At 42.7% G+C, this 23,524-nt stretch overlaps 1 protein-coding gene across 2 annotated transcripts in view; it reads right to left on the bottom strand.

The window, feature by feature from the left end:
- Positions 1-23,524, bottom strand: part of SLC12A8 (solute carrier family 12 member 8) — a 147,553-nt gene that overhangs the window by 94,298 nt on the left and 29,731 nt on the right. For both annotated transcript variants that reach the window (XM_043875234.1, XM_043875235.1), the window contains exon 5: positions 17,312-17,543. In XM_043875234.1, coding sequence (XP_043731169.1) covers positions 17,312-17,543 — 232 coding nt within the window. The remainder of the gene's footprint in view (positions 1-17,311; positions 17,544-23,524) is intronic.

Genomic DNA, 23,524 nt, shown 5'->3' with positions numbered 1-23,524 from the left:
ACAAAAGAAGCTGTTTCCATCAAAAGGTCCATTGCTGTGGTCAGTCCCTCTTTCCATGGCCTCCTGGTGTTTCACAACTCTCACTATCTTCTAATCTGCTCCTACTTACAGATGTAAGTTTGGAGGAAGCAGGTGGTGTTTATAACAACTTGTCAAAGCCTTCTCACACTCAGGACTGAGACATGGTTCCCTAAAAGTGGCGGACTTAACTTGTAGGTGGGCTGTCAAACAGCACTGCTGCCTTCTTCACCAACCAGCATCATAAGGGGATTCCTCTCAGCAGAGCCAACACTTAGATGTGAGCAATGACTCCCTGTAAACACCCAGGGCCACAATGGGGTCTGAGGCAAAGAGCACTGGGCTGAGAGTTGGGAGCACTGAGTTCCAACTGTGACTCCGTGTGACTCCCCTAAGGCCACTCCAGTTCTCTCTGCCTGTTTTCTCACCCACAGAATCAAACACATCATTCAGCATTCCCAAGTTCTGGAATTCTCAGTGCAGGTTGGTTTACCCTTAAATATAATACAATTAGTGCAAGGTGGGGGAAAGGGAGGTCAGTCATGGGGGAGAGAGTCTTCTGAAAACATATCCCATCCTCTAAAACTGACTTCAGAGCTGGTGCCGACTTGCTATGTGCTTCCATCCTCATGTCTAGGCAGGGCCTGTAACAATGTTATCACTTTTTAAAACATATGCCTAAACTAGTTCCTATTGCAGAAAATTGGCAGGTGCTCAGTTAATAGATTATTCCACCAGACAGTTGAATGCATTGGCCATTGGTCAAAAATGAGGTCATTGCAATCCTAAGTGCTATAACTGGAAAAGCCTGATGAGAAACAATTGTCTATTTTGTAACAAATAGGAATTCATATTCTGATCCCCCTAAATTTCCTTGCTTGGTGTGTGGTTCAGGAGCAAAGGAAGATCATGTTCAAGGTCAAGTTGGCTTTGCTCTTTGACTCATCTGACTGTCCATGCGTGTTTCACATCAGCAAATCCCCAGCCAGATTCCAGCTGACCTGCTGGAATTTCTGGCCAACATCACTAGATCCCTGGTCTTTCTCTCAAACCTGCACAGTTGGAAAAAACAAGTCAGAAGACTCTTGCCCCAGCCATCTGGACACACACACTCAGGGGATATGCGTAACATGAAACCTGTGTGCTTTTCCAAAAAAAAAAAAATTTTTTTAAGGCTTTAAGGGACACAGAACTCTTATTACCAGAGGCTGAGGTGTCCTTTCAGCAGGCAGGCAGGCAGGCATTCGCAGACACAACTAGCCCTGCGGATTCACAGCAGGTAAGACCTGCACTTTGATTTTACCAGTAATTCATCCACACATTTTCGTCAAGTATTTAATGTTAACCTAAGCAAGCATCTCCACTCACTGCAAACAAAAAAGATCCAAGAGGAAAACTTTCAAAGCCACAGTTTCTTCTCGGCTGCAACCCTTCCTTCCTTCCTCCTTCCCAAGACGGTCTGACTGAACTTGAACCTGACCCCACCCTGGGCTGGGCTCTCCACGCAGGCATTGTGGTTCCTCCCGCCAGCTGCAGCCTGTGCAGACAGAATACCTGAGAACCTCGGCCAAAACAGGAAGGCCGGCGCCTCTCTGAAGGGAGGCCTGGGGAGTATCCATCTCCCAGGCGACTGCAGATAAGAGATGAGGGGGCCGGGCTTGCCACACCTCCGGTTATGTCCCAATCAACCCATCTGACCCAGTCAACCCATCTGATTAATTGTTCATTCATTCACTCAACACACGAATTGAGCACCACTGGTATAAAGCCCTGAGCTGGGGCTTGGGCACAAAGGTGGTTGAAATGAACCCCTATCTCAGGGGCCCCCGTGCTGTGACAGCCACTGAGGTGCTCGGCAACTTGCATGCCTCTGGGGCCCCCAGAGAAGCCTCTGCAGTCCCAGTGTAGATCCCACAAGCAGGGTCCCAGAGGTAATGGAGGGCTTGAGTAGGGGAGTGGGCAGATGATCACCGGCCCAGCCCTCCTGGGTCTCACCTCTCCCTTAGCACAGAGGGGGCTTGCAGAAGCAGGTTCACCTTCCAGTCCCAAGAACACATCTTGTCACAGACTAGTGGCAGGCTGGCTATGGTGAATAAACTTTTCAAGACTAAATCATCAACACCGCCCAATTCTGGATCCTCCAAAAGCCTGTTCATTACCAGTTTGCAATGAAGCATGTCTTTAACTAGAGAGTAACTGGCTTCTATCTACAATGGCAGAATCTTGTGTTTTACAGAGGGGGATTAGGGCAGTAAAAAGGACCCCAGACTGGGCCAGGAAACCCCCATATAGTAATTCACTCCAAGATCCAGCCATGAATAGAGGTAGAGGGGAGGAGCAAAGGGGATTAGAGGAGGAAACAAGAAAATGAGGGAGGGAAAAAAGGAGTCAGAAAGAGATGCGGGTGTGGTGGGGGGAGAAGATAGCAGGAGAAATCTAAAGAGGCTTAAAACGCTACTCGCTGCTTCGCATTCTCTTAATGTTCACCAATTCCAGTAAAAGGTTTGATGCTCCCACCTGGGGTCCTGTAAATACATTTCTGAATTAACACAACTTCCCAAGAAATCACCTAAGAAAGTGGCGGAAGTCCCCACCCATGCTCGGGTCAGGCTGTCTGAGGCTGACAATGTGGAGGGCAGAGGAATGAACATCCTGGCTCCCAGACCGGCCTCACCCCGTGCTCTCCAGGAAGAGGGGCGGTGCCTGAGGACCAGAGAGGAGTGTCCAGCCCCCAGCCCTGACCCACACCAGGCCCCGCCTTGAATTCGGTCCTGGTCCGCTAGGTTGTCTACTGTCTCTGTCCCTGGTGGCCTTTGGGAACCTCATTTTACCCACTGCAGCACCTGGTTGCAGCTTCTGACCTTGCCTCACAGTCCTCCACCTCATCTCCTGCTTCCCCAGCAGACTCTGAGCCTTCATAATTCTGAGCAGGCCTGATGGGCCCACAGAGGCTGGCAGGGCCTCAGAACCCTTGATCCACAGGAGAAGGGGAGGAGTAGAGAATTCTTGTTGGAAGAGAACAATTCCACCACTTTCCTCCCAGGCTATGCCCAGAGAAGCACCATGGAACAGCACTTTGGAGCCCAAGCTCTGGGTTCGAAGCTTAGCTGAGCCACTGACTTTGCAATCTCAGGAAAGTTGCATAACCTCTCGGGACTTTGGCTTCCTCATCTGTAAAATGGGGATCACCATCTGACCCAAAGCACTAGGCTATTTCAAGAATAAAATAAAATACATGTGAAGTGTCTGACCCAGAGCTGGTGCTCATTACGTCCATACACACAAGCAAGCAGGTTCTACCACATGAGTGCTGGTCAAGTGAGACACACAGAGGAAGGAGGGATAAGTCCTTGTTCTGGGGCTAAGAGCTCCTGTCCCTGCCCTGAGCCCATTCCCAGAGCAGTGAGTTCTTCAGACCAGTCTCCAGGATTCTGCCACCCTGAGCAAGCGAGGTCTTGGCCCATCACATTTGGTTTTTATTTCACTGAGCCTCAGAGCAGAGTCGAGCCTACATGAGCAGGGTTCTCAACCCTGGCTGCATGTGGGATCATCTGGAACACTTGAAAATACAGATCGACAGGCCCCATCCCAGCTGTGCTGACCCACTTGGTCTGGCATGGGGCCAGGGATTCTTTTTTTTCCCCACAAGGATCTCCCAGTGCTTCTAATGTGCAGGCAGGGTCGAGAACCCCAGGGACAGAGGCTGGGATACTCATTTAAAGAACTCATCAGCAGAGCCGAGAAGACATTGTTCTCTCTCGGCTAGACCAGGAAGGGGGCTGGGTACTGAGGCCTCAGTTCTTGGAAACTGTTTCACCTCTCTGGACCACTGTCCCTGCATCTGTGAGATGGAGAAAGCAACGCTGCCCAGTCTCCCCACAGGGTTACCTGTGAGGGTCATGGAAGATGGTGTGTGCACTGCACCACCTCGTAAGTGAGACGCCAAGACCTCACAAGCCACTCGGCACGGGGAAGTCCAGGTTCCCGCCTGGTCCCTCCGTGTGCAGAGAGGAAAGGCTGAGGGAGCCGCCCTGGGACAGGGATCCCCAGCCCTGAGAGGCCCGACAGCGGACAGCCAGAATCACGACTCCACACAGAGGCCATCCCGGGTATTGCAAAGCCCTTCCAGGCAGCCCTTCCTCCCCAGGGCTGGAAAACCCTTCCCAGCAAGAGCACGATGCTCTGTGGAGGGAGAGGAGCCGGCCAGGAAGGCTCAGGAAGCTGCCGGGAAGGGAGGACGATGCAACAGAGTCATGGGGGCAGCTGGGCCACAGTCTTCATCTCAGGAGGAGAATGGGGGCCCAGGGAAAGGGGGGCCCTGGGCAGATGTTCCAGAGTAAGGGTGTCTGCAGATGGGCCATCATCACTGCAGAGGGGCTAAGAGGCTGCAGTATGATGTCACTATCTCATGCTCAACGTGCTCATTCCTGCATACTCACTCAACATCTACTACCCACCAGGACTGTAAGAAGACCACCCAGGAAGACCCCAAGCCTCTCTTCAGTAGCCATAAGTGCAAGCTGGCAGTGAGTTCCAAAGAACAGCCAAAGCGTGGATGTGCTCATTACACCCTGGGTGGAACAGGGAACAGTCACCTGAAGGGTTTCTGGGGTGAATTCTTAAGAATATATATCTTTAGCCTACTCACTTTGTATGTTTGGAATTTTGTCAGAGAGTTTTTTTTAATCCCAAACAGTGAAAATTGTCTCTTCTGGTGAAATTAATTTCCATCTTAACACATACAGCTCAGTTGGCTTCAAAATCAGCATGGCCTCCCCAAACAACTTCCACCCATCCCAGCGCTTCACCTACGTGTCCGCATCACTTATGACTTGATCACCAGATCTTCACTCACCTCTTACACGCCCCTCCCCACCCCTGCCGCGTATTCCTTCCAGATCCCGTGCACGATACCACAAGTCAGCCAGCCCCGGGGGTCAGCCTTGTCTCTTCTTCCGCCTGCACCGCCTCTCACCATCTCGCCTTCTCCTGCCCCTCCCCCACCTGCAGAGGCACGGCATCACCGCTACTTTTCCGGGTTACCAACAACAGCCTCTCAAATCAGGTTTCTGCCTCCATTCTGCACCCCGTCTCAAGTCCCTGGTCTTCTAAAGTATAACAATGCTATAACATTTCCCACAGTCTCAAGGAAAGCCCAAGTCCCTCGTCGCAGCAGACAAGGCCCTTGGTGAGCTGGCTCTGCCTGCTCCCCACCACCCCCCACCCCAGGCACCCTCACTGTATACTCTCTTGGGTCTTTGTATAAGCTTCCTTCCCTGTAAGATTTCCTTCCTTCTCTTCTTCTAAACCCTGTATTCCTGCAACAATCAGCTCAGGGGGAATCTCTTTTCCTGACTCTCAGGCTGGGTTGAGAGCCCACCACAACCCCAGATTTCCTATGTAAACCCCTGTCATGGTACTTCCCACAACTTAGTAACGGCTTACTTGTCTGAGTCTCTGGTGACACTGTGAGCAATTAAAGTGAATGAAATGGTAAATGTCATAACACAGATAAATCTCAAAAATACCTTGGGTGAAAAAAGCCAATTGCAAAACAATTCATTCGTCCACAATTATTTAGCAGGTGAAAGGATCCATGTAGTATGATTAAAGGTACGTACAATTTTCAAACACTAAACAACCACAGAAATCAATTGTGGCTGTCTACAGACGGTAGAAAAATTAAAAGGTACAGGCAGGACACGCATCAGCCTCAGGCACGCAGTTGCCCAGGGGAGAAGAGGGAGTGTATAAAAGTGCAGCTTAAACTATGTCTGTAACGCTTCATTTATTTTTATTTTTAATAGAGATCTGAAGCAAACCTGGCAAAATACTATCCATGAAATTTGGGGTGTGGATAGATGAGCATCTGTTATATTATTTCCTGTATATTTGAAGTATTTCATCAGTACATTTTAAAATTTTTAATGAGGAACCAGAGTCTCAAATGCCCTCATGAATACCCCTCAGGGTCTGAGCAGACTGCTGCAGCCTCTTACCTCAACCGAACTCCCTCAGCCTGCCTGCCCCACTGAATTGGGCAGGAAGGCGATCTGGATATTTAAACACTACTTTTATCCTCATTTTTACCAATGAGAAAACCAGGCTCAGAACATCTGACATTGCTCAGACCACACAGGCTCCCAGATTTTGGACCATATCATCTGCTTATACTCTCTCCCCTATTTCACCCAAGAGCAAGAACTTAGGTTAAACGCAAAACAGTAAAGAGAATTCTAGAAATAGAAACAGAGTTGCATTCATCTGTATGTATTAACCAGAGTATATCAAGGGGAAGAAGAGGGTTAAGAGAGGTGCAAGGCTGGAGGTGCAACCAAATGAGTAACTTAGGGCTTATTGAATGAAATAATGAAGCTTATTGACTGAAAACCAAATGGGTTTGGATTTTGTCCTGTAGGCAACAGACAGCTACTGAAGATGTTTAACCTGGGGAAGGATACAAGCAAAGCACTGTTTTAGGAAAGATAATCTGGCTTCAGTACACAGGAGGTGTCGGCTGCCTATAGGTGATGGATGAGGTTTTGTAGGGATAAAGTTAGATTTAGAAATTGTCTAAGAGGCCCACATAAGAAATGACATCTGCTGATCTAAGGTGAGAGCTGTGAGACTGAAAAAGATAGGAGGATTTAAGCTAGACACAGAAATAAAAGTTAACACTAACTTTCCAGGCTTGGGGAAATTCAGAAGATTAGCTAATTATTTGTTTATTGTTTTAGGGGGAGAGAGTAAGGAGGAGAAGGTAAATAAAAAGAGGAGAAAGAAACTGAGTAGTTCAGCCCTGCTTCTCTCTAAGTCAAGGTGATGCTCAGACATCCAGGGAGTTGGCACTGTGGAGCTGAGTTCAAAGAAGTCGGAGAAGCAGGTAAGAGCCACCCAAGCTTCAGTGATGCGGGAAGGCTCCCTGAGGAAGAGCACAGAGAGGAGCACTGACTGCACAGAACGGACCCTGGGCCCTCTGCCCACAGCAGGGGACAGGGAGACTAAGAAGAGAGTCAAGACAGTGCTGTGTCCTAGAAGAAACAGGAAGGGACCATTTCCAATCGGCACAGTCTGGTTGCTACAGACTGGAGGTATGTGTCCCCTGCCCTGAAATCCACATGCTGAAACCTAACCCTCAATGTGATGGTGTTAGGAGGCGAGGCCTTTGGGAAGTGATTAAAGCTTGAGTTCCAGCTCATGAAGCAGGAATCCTCAGGAATGGCATCTGTGCCCTTATCAAGGAGACCCCAAAGAACTTCCTCACTCTTCCTCCATGTGAGGACACAGTGAGAAGACAGCTGTCTATGAAGCAGGAAGCAGGCCTGCACCACGCACTAAATCTGCCAGTACCTTGGACTTCCAGCCTCTGGACCTAGAAGAATAAACAACTGTTGTTTAGAAGTCACCCAGTCTATGGCATTTTGATACAGCAGCCTGAATAGACTGGGACAGTGGTCAGTGACCCAAGGCGGGTCAAGAATAAGAAATGAGCAATGGTTCTGGATTTAGGGATTGAGAAGTCAGTGGGACCTCAGATAGAAGAATTTCACAGACAGCAGAGTCAGGCATGTTGGACCCACCCCCTTTATAGATCCTGAGAAGTGGTTGTGGCCTTCTTATAGGCAAGCACAAACCACCTCTCTCACCAAGCAGTACCAGCTTCCACCCGCCGGCTCAGCTCAAGGCACCTGCTGGCTGCTGCTGTGCTCCATCCAGCGAGCCACCCTGGTGGAGGTGGTCAAGGCAGACCAGCATTTGCAATGTGGGCCCACAAGTGGAAGGCACCACACAGCCAGGCCAGGCAACAATCTTCCTAGATTACCAAAAATTTAGGCTTGGAGATGCATCATTTCAGTTTTAAATGGAGAACAAAGAATTAAAATGTGCCACACGTCACTTTATTTTCTAAAATGTATTTCTATCTGCCCAACTTCTCTGGCAATAAAATCATTTTGGGATGACACTCATCTCACATAAATGAAAATATAATCCAAGAAAATGGCATTGTAGAAGCTTTAAGCCAAACAAATGCTTGAGAGTACCTTGTTTAAGTTGTCATGCTATTTAGCTTTTTATAGTAATGGAGCTCTGCACTGTGCAATGATGCAAGTTTTGGAAGAGACAGATTGGGAGGTGGGAAAGGAAGAGGGGCTCATGCTGCCCGTCTGCAGGCTAGGGAGTCAGGAGGTGAGGAGAGGGAGGTGATGAGAAGATGCACTGTCATGGAAAGATTAGACATGAAATGAGAGCTACGAAACAGCGGCTTGAGATGGAAGGCTGAGATGTGACACAGTGACCTGGGTGGAGAGGAGGACGTGCCAGGTGAAAAACATTAGACTGAGGGAAAGTCTGCATCCTGACCATGAGGCCTCCAGCCTCACTCCTCATCTCTACCCTACTCCCAGGACTAGTGGCAGTCAGGCATGCCCCTGGCAGGACATTGGAGAACTTTCTAGAGAATATGAACTGCACCAGAGGAAAGACCTACAGAAACTGACATTTAGGAGACCTCTGATGAAACAGCCCAGTCTGCCACAGGATCACCCGACAGTGATGCCCTCCTGCCAACCGCCACTCTGCACATAGAACTTCCAATCAGCATTTCAGAGCCTCAGTATTAAACATGAAGAAATGACCAAGAACTATAAGAAAGCACTGACGAACACTTGTAGCAATTATCACAGAGAACAAAACAGTATACAACAGAATAAAGAAGCCTGGAAAACTAGATGATGTAGATAACAAAGGAAAATTTCAAAAGAAAATAAAACCTCTATAATTTATAGGTTGAAAGAGTCAAAAGAAGATATGATATCCATAAAACAAGATATGCTTTTAAAATTAACAGAGAACAACAAAGAGCTCTTGGAAATTAATGGACAAAACAAAAAAATTCATTTAAAAGGTGAGGAACTCTCCCATAAAGTAGGAAGGAAAAAAAGGAATAAACTGTAGAGAAGATTAGAAATACAAGAGGAGGTTCAAACCAGGCACCCCAACATCACACCATCCAGAAATCAAGAAAATTTTAAAAATAAAGCAAACAAAAAAAGCCCGAGAAAGCAAAGGAGAAGAAACTGTCACAGAAATTGCTGAAAATTCCAGATGGAAAGGGCCTCTGCTTGCCTGTCTTCATGCTTGGTCATATTTCACTCTTTGCGTGCCCAGTTAATAAAAAATTTCATTATATTACTTGTAAAACTCAGGGTAAAGGGAAGATTCTAAACACTCTGAGGAGAAGAAACAGGTTACCAAGAGCAGAAATCAGAATAGCACCAAACTCTGAGATGTCACTGAAGGATAGAAGGTAGAGCAACAACTGAAAATTTCAAAGGTTGTGATTCACGTTTACTTCCCCACATGAAGCAATCCTCTGGCAATTTAGCTCTGTATCCTACAATTCAACTTAATTCTGACACTGTCTACCCAGAGAGTATCATATCCCACAACTCAGGGCTCCATCCTACAAGACTGCCTCCTCCTCTTCAGATGGCACTCCTAAGTCCAGGCTGTCCCCTGTACTTCTGAGCTACAGGCTATAGGTTGGAGGTTCCAAATATCCCCTCCTTGGCTTCAGTTAATTTGCTAGAGTGACTCACAGGACTCAGAGAACTTAGATAGATATAGATATAGATATAGACAGATAACTCAGAGATCTTACTAGATCACCGGTTTATTACAAAGGGATATCACTCAACCACAGCCAAGTGGAAGAGATGCACAGGGCAAGGTATGGAGCGTCCACACTCTCTGAAAGCCACTCTCCCCTCTTTGTCATGTGTTCACCAACCCAGGAGCTCTCCACACCTAACCCTTTAAGGTTTTTATGAAGGTTTCATTACCCAGGCATGGTTGATTAGATCCTTGGTCATTGGTGTTTGAACTCAACCTCCAACCACTCTTCTCCTCCCTGAGGTGGGGGAAGGAGGGTGACTGAAAGGTCCAACTCCGAAATCACAAGGTTGGCTCCACTGGCAACCAGCCCCCATCCCGAGGTGCCTTCCGTAAGTCATCTAATTAACATAAAGACACATCAGAGTTCTCATCACTGGAAATTGTAAGGTTTTTAGGGGTTCCATGCCAGGAATGAATGAAGACCACATCTATTTATCTACATATATCTATCTATCTATCTAATTATAGATCACAGTATTACAAAAGGGAAAATGATTTTCAGCCTAGATTTTTACATCTCCTACCAATCACATGTGAAAGTGGAAAAGTAACATATTCCATCATAGATAAAAGATGATGACTTGGGATACAGACAACAGGAACCAACACCTGGGAATAGGAAATACAAGTACCAGTACAACAGCCATGATCCAGGCCTAAGACTGTCCATCCAGAAGGACGACAAAGAGGGAGCCTCCACGAGAAAACATAACAAAGGGAGCACAGAAGAAAATGCCTGTTAAGTATTTGAAAACGCTATGGAGAACTGTTAAAAACAGTGATAATCACCTAGAAAATCAAGCAAGTGAAAAAAATGGAAGGTGTTGGATTGACTGGTGATGGCCTGCCAAAAGATGTCCACATCCTACTGCTGGAAACCTGTGGATGTAATCTTGGAAAGACAAAAGATCTTTTCAGATATAATTAAGGCTCTTGAGATGAGATCACCTGGAATTAGCTAGGTTGGACCTATTTCCAATGACAAATTGACCTTACAAGACACATATAGAGCACAGGCAAGAGGAGGAGAAGACCATGTGAAGACAGAGGCAAGACGAGAGTGATGTGACCACAAGCCAAGGAATTCCTGCAGCCGTCAGAAGTGGGAGGAGGCAGGACACATTCTCCTCCACAGCCTTTGAAGGGTGGGCAGCCCTGCTCAATTTCAGATGCTCAGCCTCCAGAGCTGGAGATGAACACACTACTGCTGTTTTAAGTCACCAAGTTGTAATTTATTAAAGCAGTTCTAGGAAACTAATACATGGAGTAAATTTAATTTAAGGAAAAGTTGAAAAAAATACAAAAAGAAAGAAAGCAATACACAATGTGACTCAAAATTAATATTTTTATATTTTATTTTATTACATATAAAAATTAATACTAAAAGAAAAATGACATATTAGGAAAATTTTTTCAACATATAACAAACATTGTCTAGCACTAACATAAAGCTAAATAAATATTTGCTTTATGTTTAATTAATTGTTAAGGTAGAAGAGCTATAATATTGGGTTAGTCAAAAAGTTCCTTTGAGTTTTTCCATAACATCTTACAGAAGAACCCAAATGAAATTTTTGGCCAACCCAAAAGGTAAAACATTAAAAGGTAAAACAATCTAAAGGAAAAATAAGAGTACAGACAATGCAAAGATAAAGAAATAAAAGTAGCAATTTAAAAAATGAATACAATTATCCTCAGTAACGACTTAAGAAAAGCAAAATTTTAAAAAGATCACAATTTTTGCCCAACACACGGCAGAAATTTAAAAGACTGAACATATCCAATACTGTCAAGGGTATGGGGAATAACTCTTACATACTGTTATTAGGTGTTCAGAAAGGAACAACATTATTACAAGGCCATTTGGTAGAATCTAACAAAATGTTCAATGTGCTTGATCTTTGTCCTATGAGTGCTATTGATAAGACTTGATCCTCCAGAAATAATCCTTCAAATTTTGTACAAGGATATTCATATTGGCAACATGTAATAACAACAAACTGTGAAAACCTAAATATCTATCAATAAATTAATGTTTTATGTGGATATGGAATACTCTGCAGGTGATATAAAAGAACAAGGGAATCCTAAACGTACTGCCATTGCAGGATGTCTGTGATATATCATTGGGTGGGAAAGGAAGTGCAGCAAAACAATATAGAATTACATTTTCACAAAGAACTGCACTTACAGGTTTATGTATGTAAACATGTGCATATATGCTTGTACACATATAGAAAATAGACTGGAAAGATATTCACCAATCTCCCTCTGGGAATGGTAGTGGGAGAATGGAGTAAGGGGAAAATACTTTTACTTTATATTTCAAAAATTTAAAAAATTTACAACATAAAAACATTAACTTTGTCTTTGAAATAAAAGGAAAAATAAAATTTGACACGTGTTATTTGTTTTCTGATTTTAAAATTAACTACCGTGGTTTTTAAATGTGTCTGCAAATCCTTTGACACTTCTCCATTCAAAAGGTAGAAACTAAATCCCCTCCCTTTGAATGAGGGCCAGACTAAGTCACTCACTTCTAACAAACAGATTGTGGTAAAAGTGCTGTTATGGGATTTCTGAGGCTAGATCATAAAAAGGATGGCTCGCTCTCTCTCTTGCTCGCTCTCTCTCTTTCTCACTCCCTCTCTTGTCTGTCCTTGGGGAATCCACTTACCTCATGACTTGACACTCAAATAGCTCTTTGGAAAGGACCACATGGAGAGGAACTGAGGCCTCCTGCCAGCAACCAATACCAACTTGCCAGCCAGCTCCAGCTAAGCTTTAGTAAGTCTGCAGTCCCTGAACCTCATGAGAAAACCTGAACCAGAACCTTCAACCAAACCAGACCCAAATTCCTGGCACACAGAAAAGGCGAGAAATAATAATGCTTATTGTTGCTTTGTGCCACTAAATCTGGGGGTAATCTGTTCAGCAACAATAAATAACAAATACCTACCAATCTCCCTCTGAAGAGCAGAGTCAGGAAATGGAGGGTTTTTTGGTTGTTGTTTAAGTTTTACCTTTTTTCTTTATACATTTATGATTGTTTGGCTTTTTAAAGTCATTTATATTGAAAGAAAGAAATAAAGTTAGACTTTTAAGTGTATTCCAAAAAATTATTTTTCCTGACCTTAAAAATAACACATAGTGAAAAAGGACAAAGTTGGAGGACTGACACTGCCCACCTTCAAGACTCACTATATAGCTATAATAATCCAAAAGAGTGATATTGGAAAACAGATAAGTAGAGCAAGAAAACAGAATAAAGAGCCCAAAAACAGACCCATGCAATACAGTCAACTGATCTTTTATAAAGGATCAAATGCAGTTCAGTGACAATAGGATACTCTTTTTAACAAATGGTGCTAGAATGACTGGACATCTACATGCCAAAAAAATTTAGATATTCAGTTTATACATTCCACAAAAATTAACTCAAAATGGATCACAGACCTAAATGTAAAACACAAAATTATAAACCTTCTAGAAGACAACATAGAAAATCCAGGTGACCTTGGGTTTAATAAGTGAGTTTTTAAATACACCACCAAGAGCATGATCTGAGAAAGAAGGAAAAACTAACGTTAGACTTCATTACAATTAAAAACATCTGCTCTACAAAAGGCTCTGTTAAAAGAATGAAAAGACAAGCCACAGACTGGGAAAAATATTTGCAAAATACATATGATGATTAAGGATCCAAAAGATACAAAGACTTCTTAAAACTCAATGATAAGAAAACAACCCAAAAAACAGGCAAAAGACACCTCACCGAAGATCATATACAGATGTCAAATGAGCACATGAAAACAGGCTCAATATCATATTCTTAGTGAGCTGCAAATTAAAACAATAGATATCAATATGCCCCTCCCAGAATAGCTAAAATCCAAGAAACTGACACCACCAAATGCTGATGAGGATGTGGAACAATAAGAACTCTCATTTGTTGCTAAAGTGAATGCAAAATGGAACAGCCACTTTGGAAGACAGTCTGGCAATGTCTTACAAAGGTAAATATAGTCTTACCATGTGATCTAGCAGCCATGCTCCTAGGTATTTATTCAAATGGGTTTAAACATTATATCTTCACAAAACCTTCACACAAGTGTTCATAGAAGTCTTATTCATAATTGCCAAAATTGGAAGTGACAAAAATGTCCTTCAATAGGTGAATGGACCAAAAAAAAAAAAAAGAAACCTCAAAACAAACAAATAAATCTGTAGCATACCTACTCAATGGAATATTATTCAGTAATAGAAAGATATGAGCTATCAAGGCACAAAAAAACATGGAGAAACCTTGAATACTTAGTGTAAAAAGCTGTATACTGTATATTTCAACTATATGGTACTCTGGGAGAGGCAAAATATAAAGGTACTGAAAAGATCAGTGAGTTCATCAGGTTGCCAGGAATTCAGGAGTAGGGATAGGAAGGGAATGAAATAGATGGAATATTTCAGGCATTAAAACTATTCTGTATGATACTGTAATGATGCATGCATGCATGCGTGCACAGTCACTTCAGTCATGTCCAACTCTTTGAGACCCAGTGGACTGTAGACCTACAGGCTCCTCTGTCCATGAGATTCTCCAAGTAAGAATAGTGGAGTGTGGGAGGGGGGATCAGGATGGGGAATACATGTAAATTCATGGCTGATTCATGTCAATGTATGACAAAAACCACTACAATATTGTAAAGTAATTAGCCTCCATCTAATAAAAATAAATGGGAAAAAAAAGAATAGTGGAGTGAGTTGCCATGCCCTCCTCATAATGATGGATACATATCAATATATATTTATCAAAACCTATAGAACTTAAGGATTAACTATAAACATAAAGGATGAACCCTCATCTAAACCATGGGCTTTAGTTAATAAATTGTGTCACTACTGGTTCACCAGTGATAACAGACATATCATACTGATGCAGGGCGTCATAGGGGAAACCGGTAGGGAAAGCAGACATAAAGGACATGGAGACTTCTGCTGCACTGCGTTGTACGCATGCTCAGTCGTGTCCGACTCTGCAACCCCATGGACAGAAGCCCGTCCGGCTTCTCTGTACACAGAATTTTCCAGACAAGAATACTGGAGTGGGTTGCCATTTCCTCCTCCAGGGGATCTTCCCAACCCAGGAATCAAACCCAGGTCTACTGCGGCTCTTGCATTGGCAGGTAGATATTCTTTACCCCTGAGCCACTTGGTAATCCGGGGACTTCTGTACTATGTGCTAATTTTCTATAAACCTAAAACTGCCCTAAAAACTAAAGGCTTTTTTTTTTTTTTTTTTTTAAGTAGCACTAACCAACTGAAGGAAAAGTTGAAATAAGATAATACAGCCACTTATAACCTCAGCAGAAAGACGACCACTGTTAACACCTGGGCTTAGTTCCCTCCAGTCGCTTTTCCAGTTTTGGGTTTTTTTTTTTTTTAATGTCTATGTGTACATCATTTAGAAAAAAAAAAAGAGTTGAAATCATTCTGCGAAATCCATTCTAACAGTTTATGGTCTAGTTTCAGTTTAGATTTTTAACTGCAAAGAAAGCAGCCCATATAAAACACTAGTGATACCAAAAACAGATTCTAGAGGGGCCAGTTGCTATGGGAATGATTGAAAATAAATTTCATTTCACACTACACCCTGGTAATGTACTGACCAGAAGAAAAGAGAAATATCGGGAGTAAGTCAGAAGGGTAGCCAAGAAAACTTCTAATCAGGAAGGCAAATACTTCAGCCTACTGAGGTTTCAAAGAAGCCAGTGGCATCACTTTGCAATTTAACTACTTATGCTCTTTCAGCAACCACGTCAATGTGGGGAAGGGACCCAGGCAAAGCGGCTGGAATACATCCTCTCTCTTCTTCACTGACAGTTTGATGGCCAAACAGCCAGCAGGTCTCTCTCAGGATGTGGGCTGTCTCAGCAGCGTGGTGCAGAGCCAGGAAAAGAAAAATCACTCCTTCTCTCCAAAGGAGATGCTGCAAATGTTCAGGAAGCTGCAAAGTCCAGGCTCGAGTGATCAGTCTGGACACCGCATTGGCCCTTAGCATCGGAGTGGCCCTGGGTGTCCGCACTGCACAGGGGTCAGCACTTTAGATGCTGGATCATGGGGCCGTCTGGAGGTTCTGGGGGATGGACCAGGAGGCCAGAGGGTGGGGGGCATTCCAGGAGCTCAGGTAAGTGACTATTTTCCCACAAAAGAATCTTAACATATGAAAAAGCAAAAGGCTAGATCAGGGTGTACCAACTGATTTCTCACCTTCCCACAACCAACACTTTTATGAAAGATGAGACTGTTTAGAACACAGCGCAGGGGCAGCCTTGAAGGGGAAAAGCAGAGCCGATACCACAGACAGACGGTGACTGTTCCCATCTCAGGGAAGAGCACAGCTTTACCATCAAACAGATCCATTTCATACTTGGCTCTGCCAAGTGTTACTATAAACTATATAATCCCCACTTTCCTCATCTGTAAAAGGAGTGTAATGGTTTCTCCTCCATGAGTTTATGATAATGAGATAAGCCCTGGGAGGTGCTAGCCAGAAGTGCTCATCCGATATAGCTGCCGTCGCTGCCACCACCATTAGAGATGGCTGGTCTGTGCTCCTGATCTCTTTCCTTTTTCTTTGTTATCACAGCTAGTGGCCCCATCACCCTCTCTCTGTCCATATTCCAACACAGATGTCCAGTCACTATCGCCATAAAAATACAAAGTCCCCAAAGTGTGAAATATCAGGTAGTTATCTTTTTCCTACAGCATCCCAGGAACAGTTCTGTACTCTGGAGAGAAACAAAGACTTTTGATGCCAAACCATTCCAAATCACAAATCACATTGATACAGTTATGGACACTTTGGGTAACAGACTCTAACTCAAAGCATAGGAATTAGGATTAGAGTTGCCAGGCATCATCAAGGCTGCAGAAACCCAGGATTAGAGTAAACAGTGATTGATAACCAACATATGACACCATTTCCAATGGTGCAAAAGAATATCCAGCTGTTTGCTGTCATTCTTTAAGCTTAGTGGATTCATATTTTTGTTTTTTAAAAAATCAGTATGTAAAGTAATTAGCCTCCAACTAATAAAAATAAATGGGAAAAAAATTTAAAAATTTTAAAAAAGAAAGAAAAAAAATTCAAAAAATTAAAAATCAATATTGAAAATATAATCAAACATACATCTGTCTGCATTTCCCAGAAATGACATTTGTTAACATTTGTTATGCTCGCATCAAGTCCTTTTTAAAAAAAAAATAATAATAGGACAGATAAAATTAAAATCTATTACCCTCCCTACTCCCAAATCTGTTTATCTACAATTCCTATCAAGAATTTATCTTTGTCTAAAGCAGTTCTACGTTATTCTTTCCCTTATCGAAATTTTCTTTTTTTCTAACAGAAAGAAAATAAAAAGAAGCAATGTACAAGGGAAGATGTACAATGTACAAGAGAAGCTGCACCAGGACACATTCTCACCTGCTCCAGGCACAGCACACGCTCACTGCAGGCAAAGGCTATCAGGGGTCGTTCTGCATACTCAGACCTACCAACATCTAGGAAGCAGTGCAGACCTCCCTAAGGTCTGCGACTGAACTCCCAAAGGCTTACCTGGGTCCAGGTGCGTGAAAGAGCCCACCACAAAGTCCAGGGTGGACACGGCAAGCAGGAGCAGCAGCAGCAGCTGGAGGCGGATTATCCATTTGACACCTGCTAGGTTAATCCCCAGCAAGGCCAGAAGCACGGCAACTGAAATTCCTCGCACAGCCCAGATATTCCTGAGACTCAGCAGATCTGACACGGATTCAGCGAAGCCGGTGATGTACATGGCACCTGCAACACACTGACAGGCATCTCCAGGTAGGAAGAGTCACCAAGAAAAAAAAAAGCCTCAGGGCTGCCCGGCACTGAGGACCCTGCTCACCTTCGAAATTCAACACCCAGAAAGCAGCAAGGGGGCTAAACGAGCCCTTCTCCCCCAGGAGCACTTCCTGGGGCCCCTTTCTTCTTGCCTACATCTCTCCCACCATCCACAGGGGAGAATGACTATCTGTGGTAACTAACATTAAAAGACTATGGGAGGAAAAAGATGGGGCTTTGGGCCAAAGAGACCTTGAGACTCTCCCGTGAAGAACTAAACAGAGAACAGAAACACAAGGTGGGGGTGGGGTCCTATCTCGGAGCCTTGGAAGGGCACTGAAGCAAACCTCAGAGTTTTCTCTATTTCTTTGAATGTGTTACTATTATTTTTAAAATTACCTAAAACTTAGAAATGAGAAAAAAAAAATGAGCAGCACATTCTTCCAATGTCATATGGAACATTTCATGCAAAAATGGGCTCAATAAAGGACAGAAATGGTATGGACCTAATAGAAGTAGAAGACATTAAGAAGAGGTGGCAAGAATACACAGAAGAACCGTACAAAAAAGATCTTCACAACCCAGATAATCACGATGGTGTGATCACTCACCTAGAGCCAGACATCCTGGAATGTGAAGTCAAGTGGGCCTTAGAAAGCATCACTACAAACAAAGCTAGTGGATGTGATGGAATTCCAGTTGAGCTATTTCAAATCCTAAAAGATGATGCTGTGAAAGTGCTGCACTCAATATGTCAGCAAATATGGAAAACTCAGCAGTGGCCACAGGACTGGAAAAGGTCAGTTTTCATTCCAATCCCAAAGAACGGCCTTGCCAAAGAATGCTCAAGCTACTGCACAACTGCACTCATCTCACATGCTAGTAAAGTAATGCTCAAAATTCTCCAAGCCAGGCTTCAGCAATATGTGAACCGTGAACTTCCAGATGTTCAAGCTGGTTTTAGAAAAGGAAGAGGAACCAGAGATCAAATTGACAACATCTGCTGGATCATCGAAAAAGCAAGAGAGTTCCAGAAAAACATCTATTTCTGCTTTATTGACTATGCCAAAGCCTTTGACTGTGTGGATCACTATAAACTGTGGAAATTTCTGAAAGAGATGGAAATACCAGACCACCTGATCTGCCTCTTGAGAAACCTGTATGCAGGTCAGGAAGCAACAGTTAGAACTGGACATGGACCAACAGACTGGTTCCAAATGGGAAAAGGAGTACGCCAAGGCTGTATATTGTCACCCTATTTAACTTATATGCAGAGTACGTCATGAGTAATGCTGGACTCAGGAAGCACAAGCTGGAATCAAGATTGCTGGGAGAAATATCAATAACCTCAGATATGCAGATGACACCACTCTTATGGCAGGAAGTGAAGCCTCTTGATGAAAGTGAAAGAGGAGAGTGAAAAAGTTGGCTTAAAGCTCAACATTCAGAAAACTAAGATCATGGCATCTGGTCCCATCACTTCATGGGAAATAGATGGGGAAACAGTGGAAACAGTGGCTGACTTTATTTCGGGGGGCTCCAAAATCACTGCAGATGGTGACTGCAGCCATGAAATTAAAAGACACTTACTCCTTGGAAGGAAAGTTATGACCAACCTAGACAGCATATTAAAAAGCAGAGATATTACTGTGTCAACAAAGATCCATCTAGTCAAAGCTATGGTTTTTCCAGTAGTCATGTATGGATGTGAGAGTTGGACTATAAAGAAAGCTGAGTGCTGAAGAATGATGCTTTTGAACTGTGGTGTTGGAGAAGACTCTTGAGAGTCCCTTGGACTGCAAGGAGATCCAACCAGTCCATCCTAAAGGAGATCAGTCCTGGGTGTTCACTGGAAGGACTGATGTTGAAGCTGAAACTCCAATACTTTGGCCACCTGATGCGAAGAGCTGACTCATTGGAAAAGACCCTGATGTTGGGAAAGATTGAGGGCAGGAGGAGAAGGGGATGTCAGAGGATGAGATGGTTGGATGGCATCACCGACTCAATGGACATGAGTTTGGGTCAACTCTGCGAGTTGGTGATGGACAGGGAGGCCTTTTGTGCTGCAGTTCATGGGGTCGCAAGGAGTTGGACACAACTGAGCGACTGAACTGAACTGAACTGATGGAACAAAGGCTACCCAAGGACTATCTAGGTGAAAGTACTTAGTCCTACTCACTGTCCCAGATTCAGCGAAGTTACATGTTAACTCATAGATTTTTTTTTTTTTCCAGCAGAGATGTACAGAACTTCCGGGTAGAAGAGATAACACCAAACATTAGGGTATGTTGTCCTGTACAACATTAACTGGTTTTGTATCTAACCTAGCAATCTCATCCTTACATTTATTCATGAAACTGCCTAACTAGGAACTTATGGATCTGATCTGTATCTGTCCAAGACCCGTACCTCACTCAACTTTAACATCTTACTGGCTCCTCTAGTAATCAATGAGTCAAAGAAACTCTCTGGCACATGTTTATATTTGCCTGAGAGTCAAGATGTTACCCCTTAAAAAATATGTGAAGCACAATTTCAAATAAACATTTGAAAAAAATACCAACCTCACTTTCCATAGTTCCTTAGCCCCCTGTCACTCTGCACTTACTGCTCTCTTAGGAAATAAATTCTACTCAAGCTTCAGTCAAGGTCCTCCTTCTTCATGAAGCCCTTCCTCATCCCCCATTTTATGAATAAATACTATGCTTACTGTTGCTATGTGTGTATATATATACATATATATATATGTGTGTACATATATATACATATATATACACAATGGAATATTATATAATGCAATTATATACAATAAAATACTACTTAGTCATTAAAAAAATTAAATAATGCCATTTGCAGCAACATGGATGGATCTAGAGATTATAGTAGTAAGTGAAGCAAGTCAGAAAGAGAAAAACAAATACCATATGATATCAGTTGTGTGTGAGCTTCCCTGGTGGCTTAGATGGTAAAGAATCCACCTGCAAAGAGAGACCTGGGTTTGATTCCTGGGTTGGGAAGATTCCTTGGAGGAGGGCATGGCAACCCACTCCAGTATTCTTGCTGGAGAATCTCCATGGACAGAGGAGCCTGGTGGGTCCATGGGGTCACAAAGAGTTGGACATGACTGAGTGACTAACCGTAGCACAGCATCAGTTATGTATGGAATCTAAAATATGACACAAATGAAACCGTTTACAAAACAGACTTACAACAGAGAGAAAAGACTTGTGGTTGCCAAGGGGGAGGGGATTTAGGGAGGGATGGAGTGGAGGTTAGGGTTAGCAGACATAAACTATTACATATATAGAATGAATAAACGTATAGCACAGAGAACTGTATAGCACAGAGAATTAAATTCAATACCCTATGATAAACCATAATGGAAAAGAATATAATTTTTTTAAAAAAGAATTTAAATAGAAAAAAAAGAAGAAATCACCTCAAAAAAAAAAAAAAAAGGTTATTGTTAGGATTAAATGAGACAATTTGTGTGAAATCCTAGAGCAACACCTGGCTCATAGATAGAGTTGCAGAAATAATAGCAATTGGCATTATCATTATTGTTGCTGTTATTGTTGTTCAGTCATAGCTACTGAAGAAAAGGAAACAGCCATGAATTTAATAAAATACTTTGTTAGTGCTAAATAGATGATGGTAGGGTCACTGGAAATTTGCAACACAAGTTATAAAGATTCTTGAAACTGAAGAGACTTACTTTTAGGGGAAAGTTTTGACAGCCCCAGATTAAATCAACTTCTCAAAAACCTAAGGATTTGAGGATAAGAGGTAAGAGTAACTATGGAATGTAGGTAAAAGTATCAGAGATTTCATATTTGGTATGTAGAGGAGTTGTAAGTAATGTTTTTGTTTGGGAAGTATAGAAAAAGTATAATTACAGCTCCTAAAAGCAGATAGTAACTACCCAAAGAATGAAAAGCATAGTAGAACTTCCAAATCAACAAGGGGGAAAATAGAACAGAGATAAATTTAAGCCATGTTGGCAAAATAAGGAGAAATTTTTTAAATTTCAAATTATCTAGAAAGCAATAAAGAGGATTTATTCTAAAACTTGAGCACATTAATCCTGTATTCAGAAGGGGGAAAACTATAACTCTAATTTTCTTTAATAGTTTATAAATACATGAACAAAGTATTAAGAAGTGATTTAAAAAATCAATATAAATACAAAGATAGTCAGAAGAAATATTTAATCAAGGGATATATGAAATTAATAATGAAAGTAAAAAACAAAAGAAAGTATACAAAGAACAAAGCTGATTTTTTTCTTTTTTGAGATCAATAAAATACATAAACATCCCTCAGTCCGATTAGGAAGAGAAAGTACAAAAATATAGACTTTTAGAAGTGAGAAAAGGAATAAAACTACTCTTACATAAGAGAGTAAAACAATGAATAGAGAATGAATGTACCATGAATTACAGTACATCCATATCATACAACACTAAGCAACTAGTTTAAAAGCATGACTTCAAGGCATTGGCCTAGCAAAATGTCAATGACTTCTTGTTCAGTGATAAATACAAATCATAGAATAGGTTATGAAATTTGTCCCCATCTTGGTAAAAACAAGCAAGTGCTTCAAACATCCATAAATTCATGTCAGTGAACTCAAGGGAAGGTGCTGAACAGGACACTTGGTGTTCACACTGGCTACCACAGGAGGGGAGGGAAACAACCTTTTCATCTCCATTATCTCTGATATGCTAACTGGTTACAATGCACATCATTTTGCAATTTTAAAGAAATTTTATCAAGGAAAATAAAAACAAACATATTTAGAGTATTATTCTGTTTATGCAAAAACTGCATCTGGGCACAGTGCCTCCAGGACACAAGGCTCCCCCATGGCCCCATCACTGCCAGAGAGCTCATGCCTGGCCTGGGCTCTGGGCTCCCCTAGGGAGACGTATGGACAACAGCAGCTGCCAGCCCTTGCCCAGAGCAATCCAAGCACCTTAGACATGGTCTACCTTCCAACCATGAAGTTCCTCTTCACTAGAAAATATCCCTTTTGATTTGTTTAATGTGTCAATCTCCTCAGAATTTACTATATTTAAAAAATTTTATCTCCTCTTAAAGTTTAGAATCACAAGCATTCCTTTTTCTCTTTGGTCCTCTACAGAGAACTAACCCTCTGACACAGGAACCAGAGGGTGTCACCCACTATATTTTCAGGGTGTAACACCTCCCTTTGAAAGCATTTGTTGTTTTTAAAAAATTGTATTTTCACAATCATAGGCATTTCTCTTTCCAGAAAGAAAATCTACCTAGAAGATAGAACTGCCTCTCCACACCCTTCCTCTTCTCACACGAAACTCCTAGTTTAAAGTTTGAGTTGGTAGGCTGTATGTCCTACAGGTGTGTTTGCTTTCACATCACAAACCCCAGGCCTGTACTGGGTCCAGGAAAGTCTTTCAATCCTCCATTGTTTTTTACAGAGTCTCGTGAGCAGCAGGTGAGCCATGAATAAATGCTTTTAGACAGGACAGTGCAAGCTGAAGCTGGATATTCTGCATCCAGGGCAAGTGGTCCTGAGGAAGCACTCAGGAGGTAGGGCAGGGAGCAAGGAGGGACCCCAGTTCATCACTTCCTCCACACACAACAGGCCTGGCACCAGTGTCTCAGAGAGATGAACAGGGAAGGGTCTGGAAGGATGCAAGGCAATGGAAAGTTTTGTAAGCTTAAAAAAAAAATCATTATTTTAAATATCTGTATCTTCTTAATGTTGATGCTCTGGGGCAAGGGCCAGCAAACTCTGGCCCTCTGGCCAAATCCTGCTGCTGCCTGTTTGGGGAATAAAGCTTAACTGGCACACAGCCATGTCCACTTCAAATTGTCTATGGCTTCTTTCACACTTATATAGCAGAGTTGAGTCACTGTGAAAAAAACCTATGACAGTTTCACAAAAAACTAAAATATTTACTATCTGGCCCTTTTCAGAAG

This window comes from Cervus elaphus, chromosome 19, assembly GCF_910594005.1.
Source record: "Cervus elaphus chromosome 19, mCerEla1.1, whole genome shotgun sequence".
In the NCBI taxonomy this organism is placed as follows: Eukaryota; Metazoa; Chordata; class Mammalia; order Artiodactyla; family Cervidae; genus Cervus; species Cervus elaphus.
This window is presented reverse-complemented; position numbering and strand designations above follow the sequence as displayed.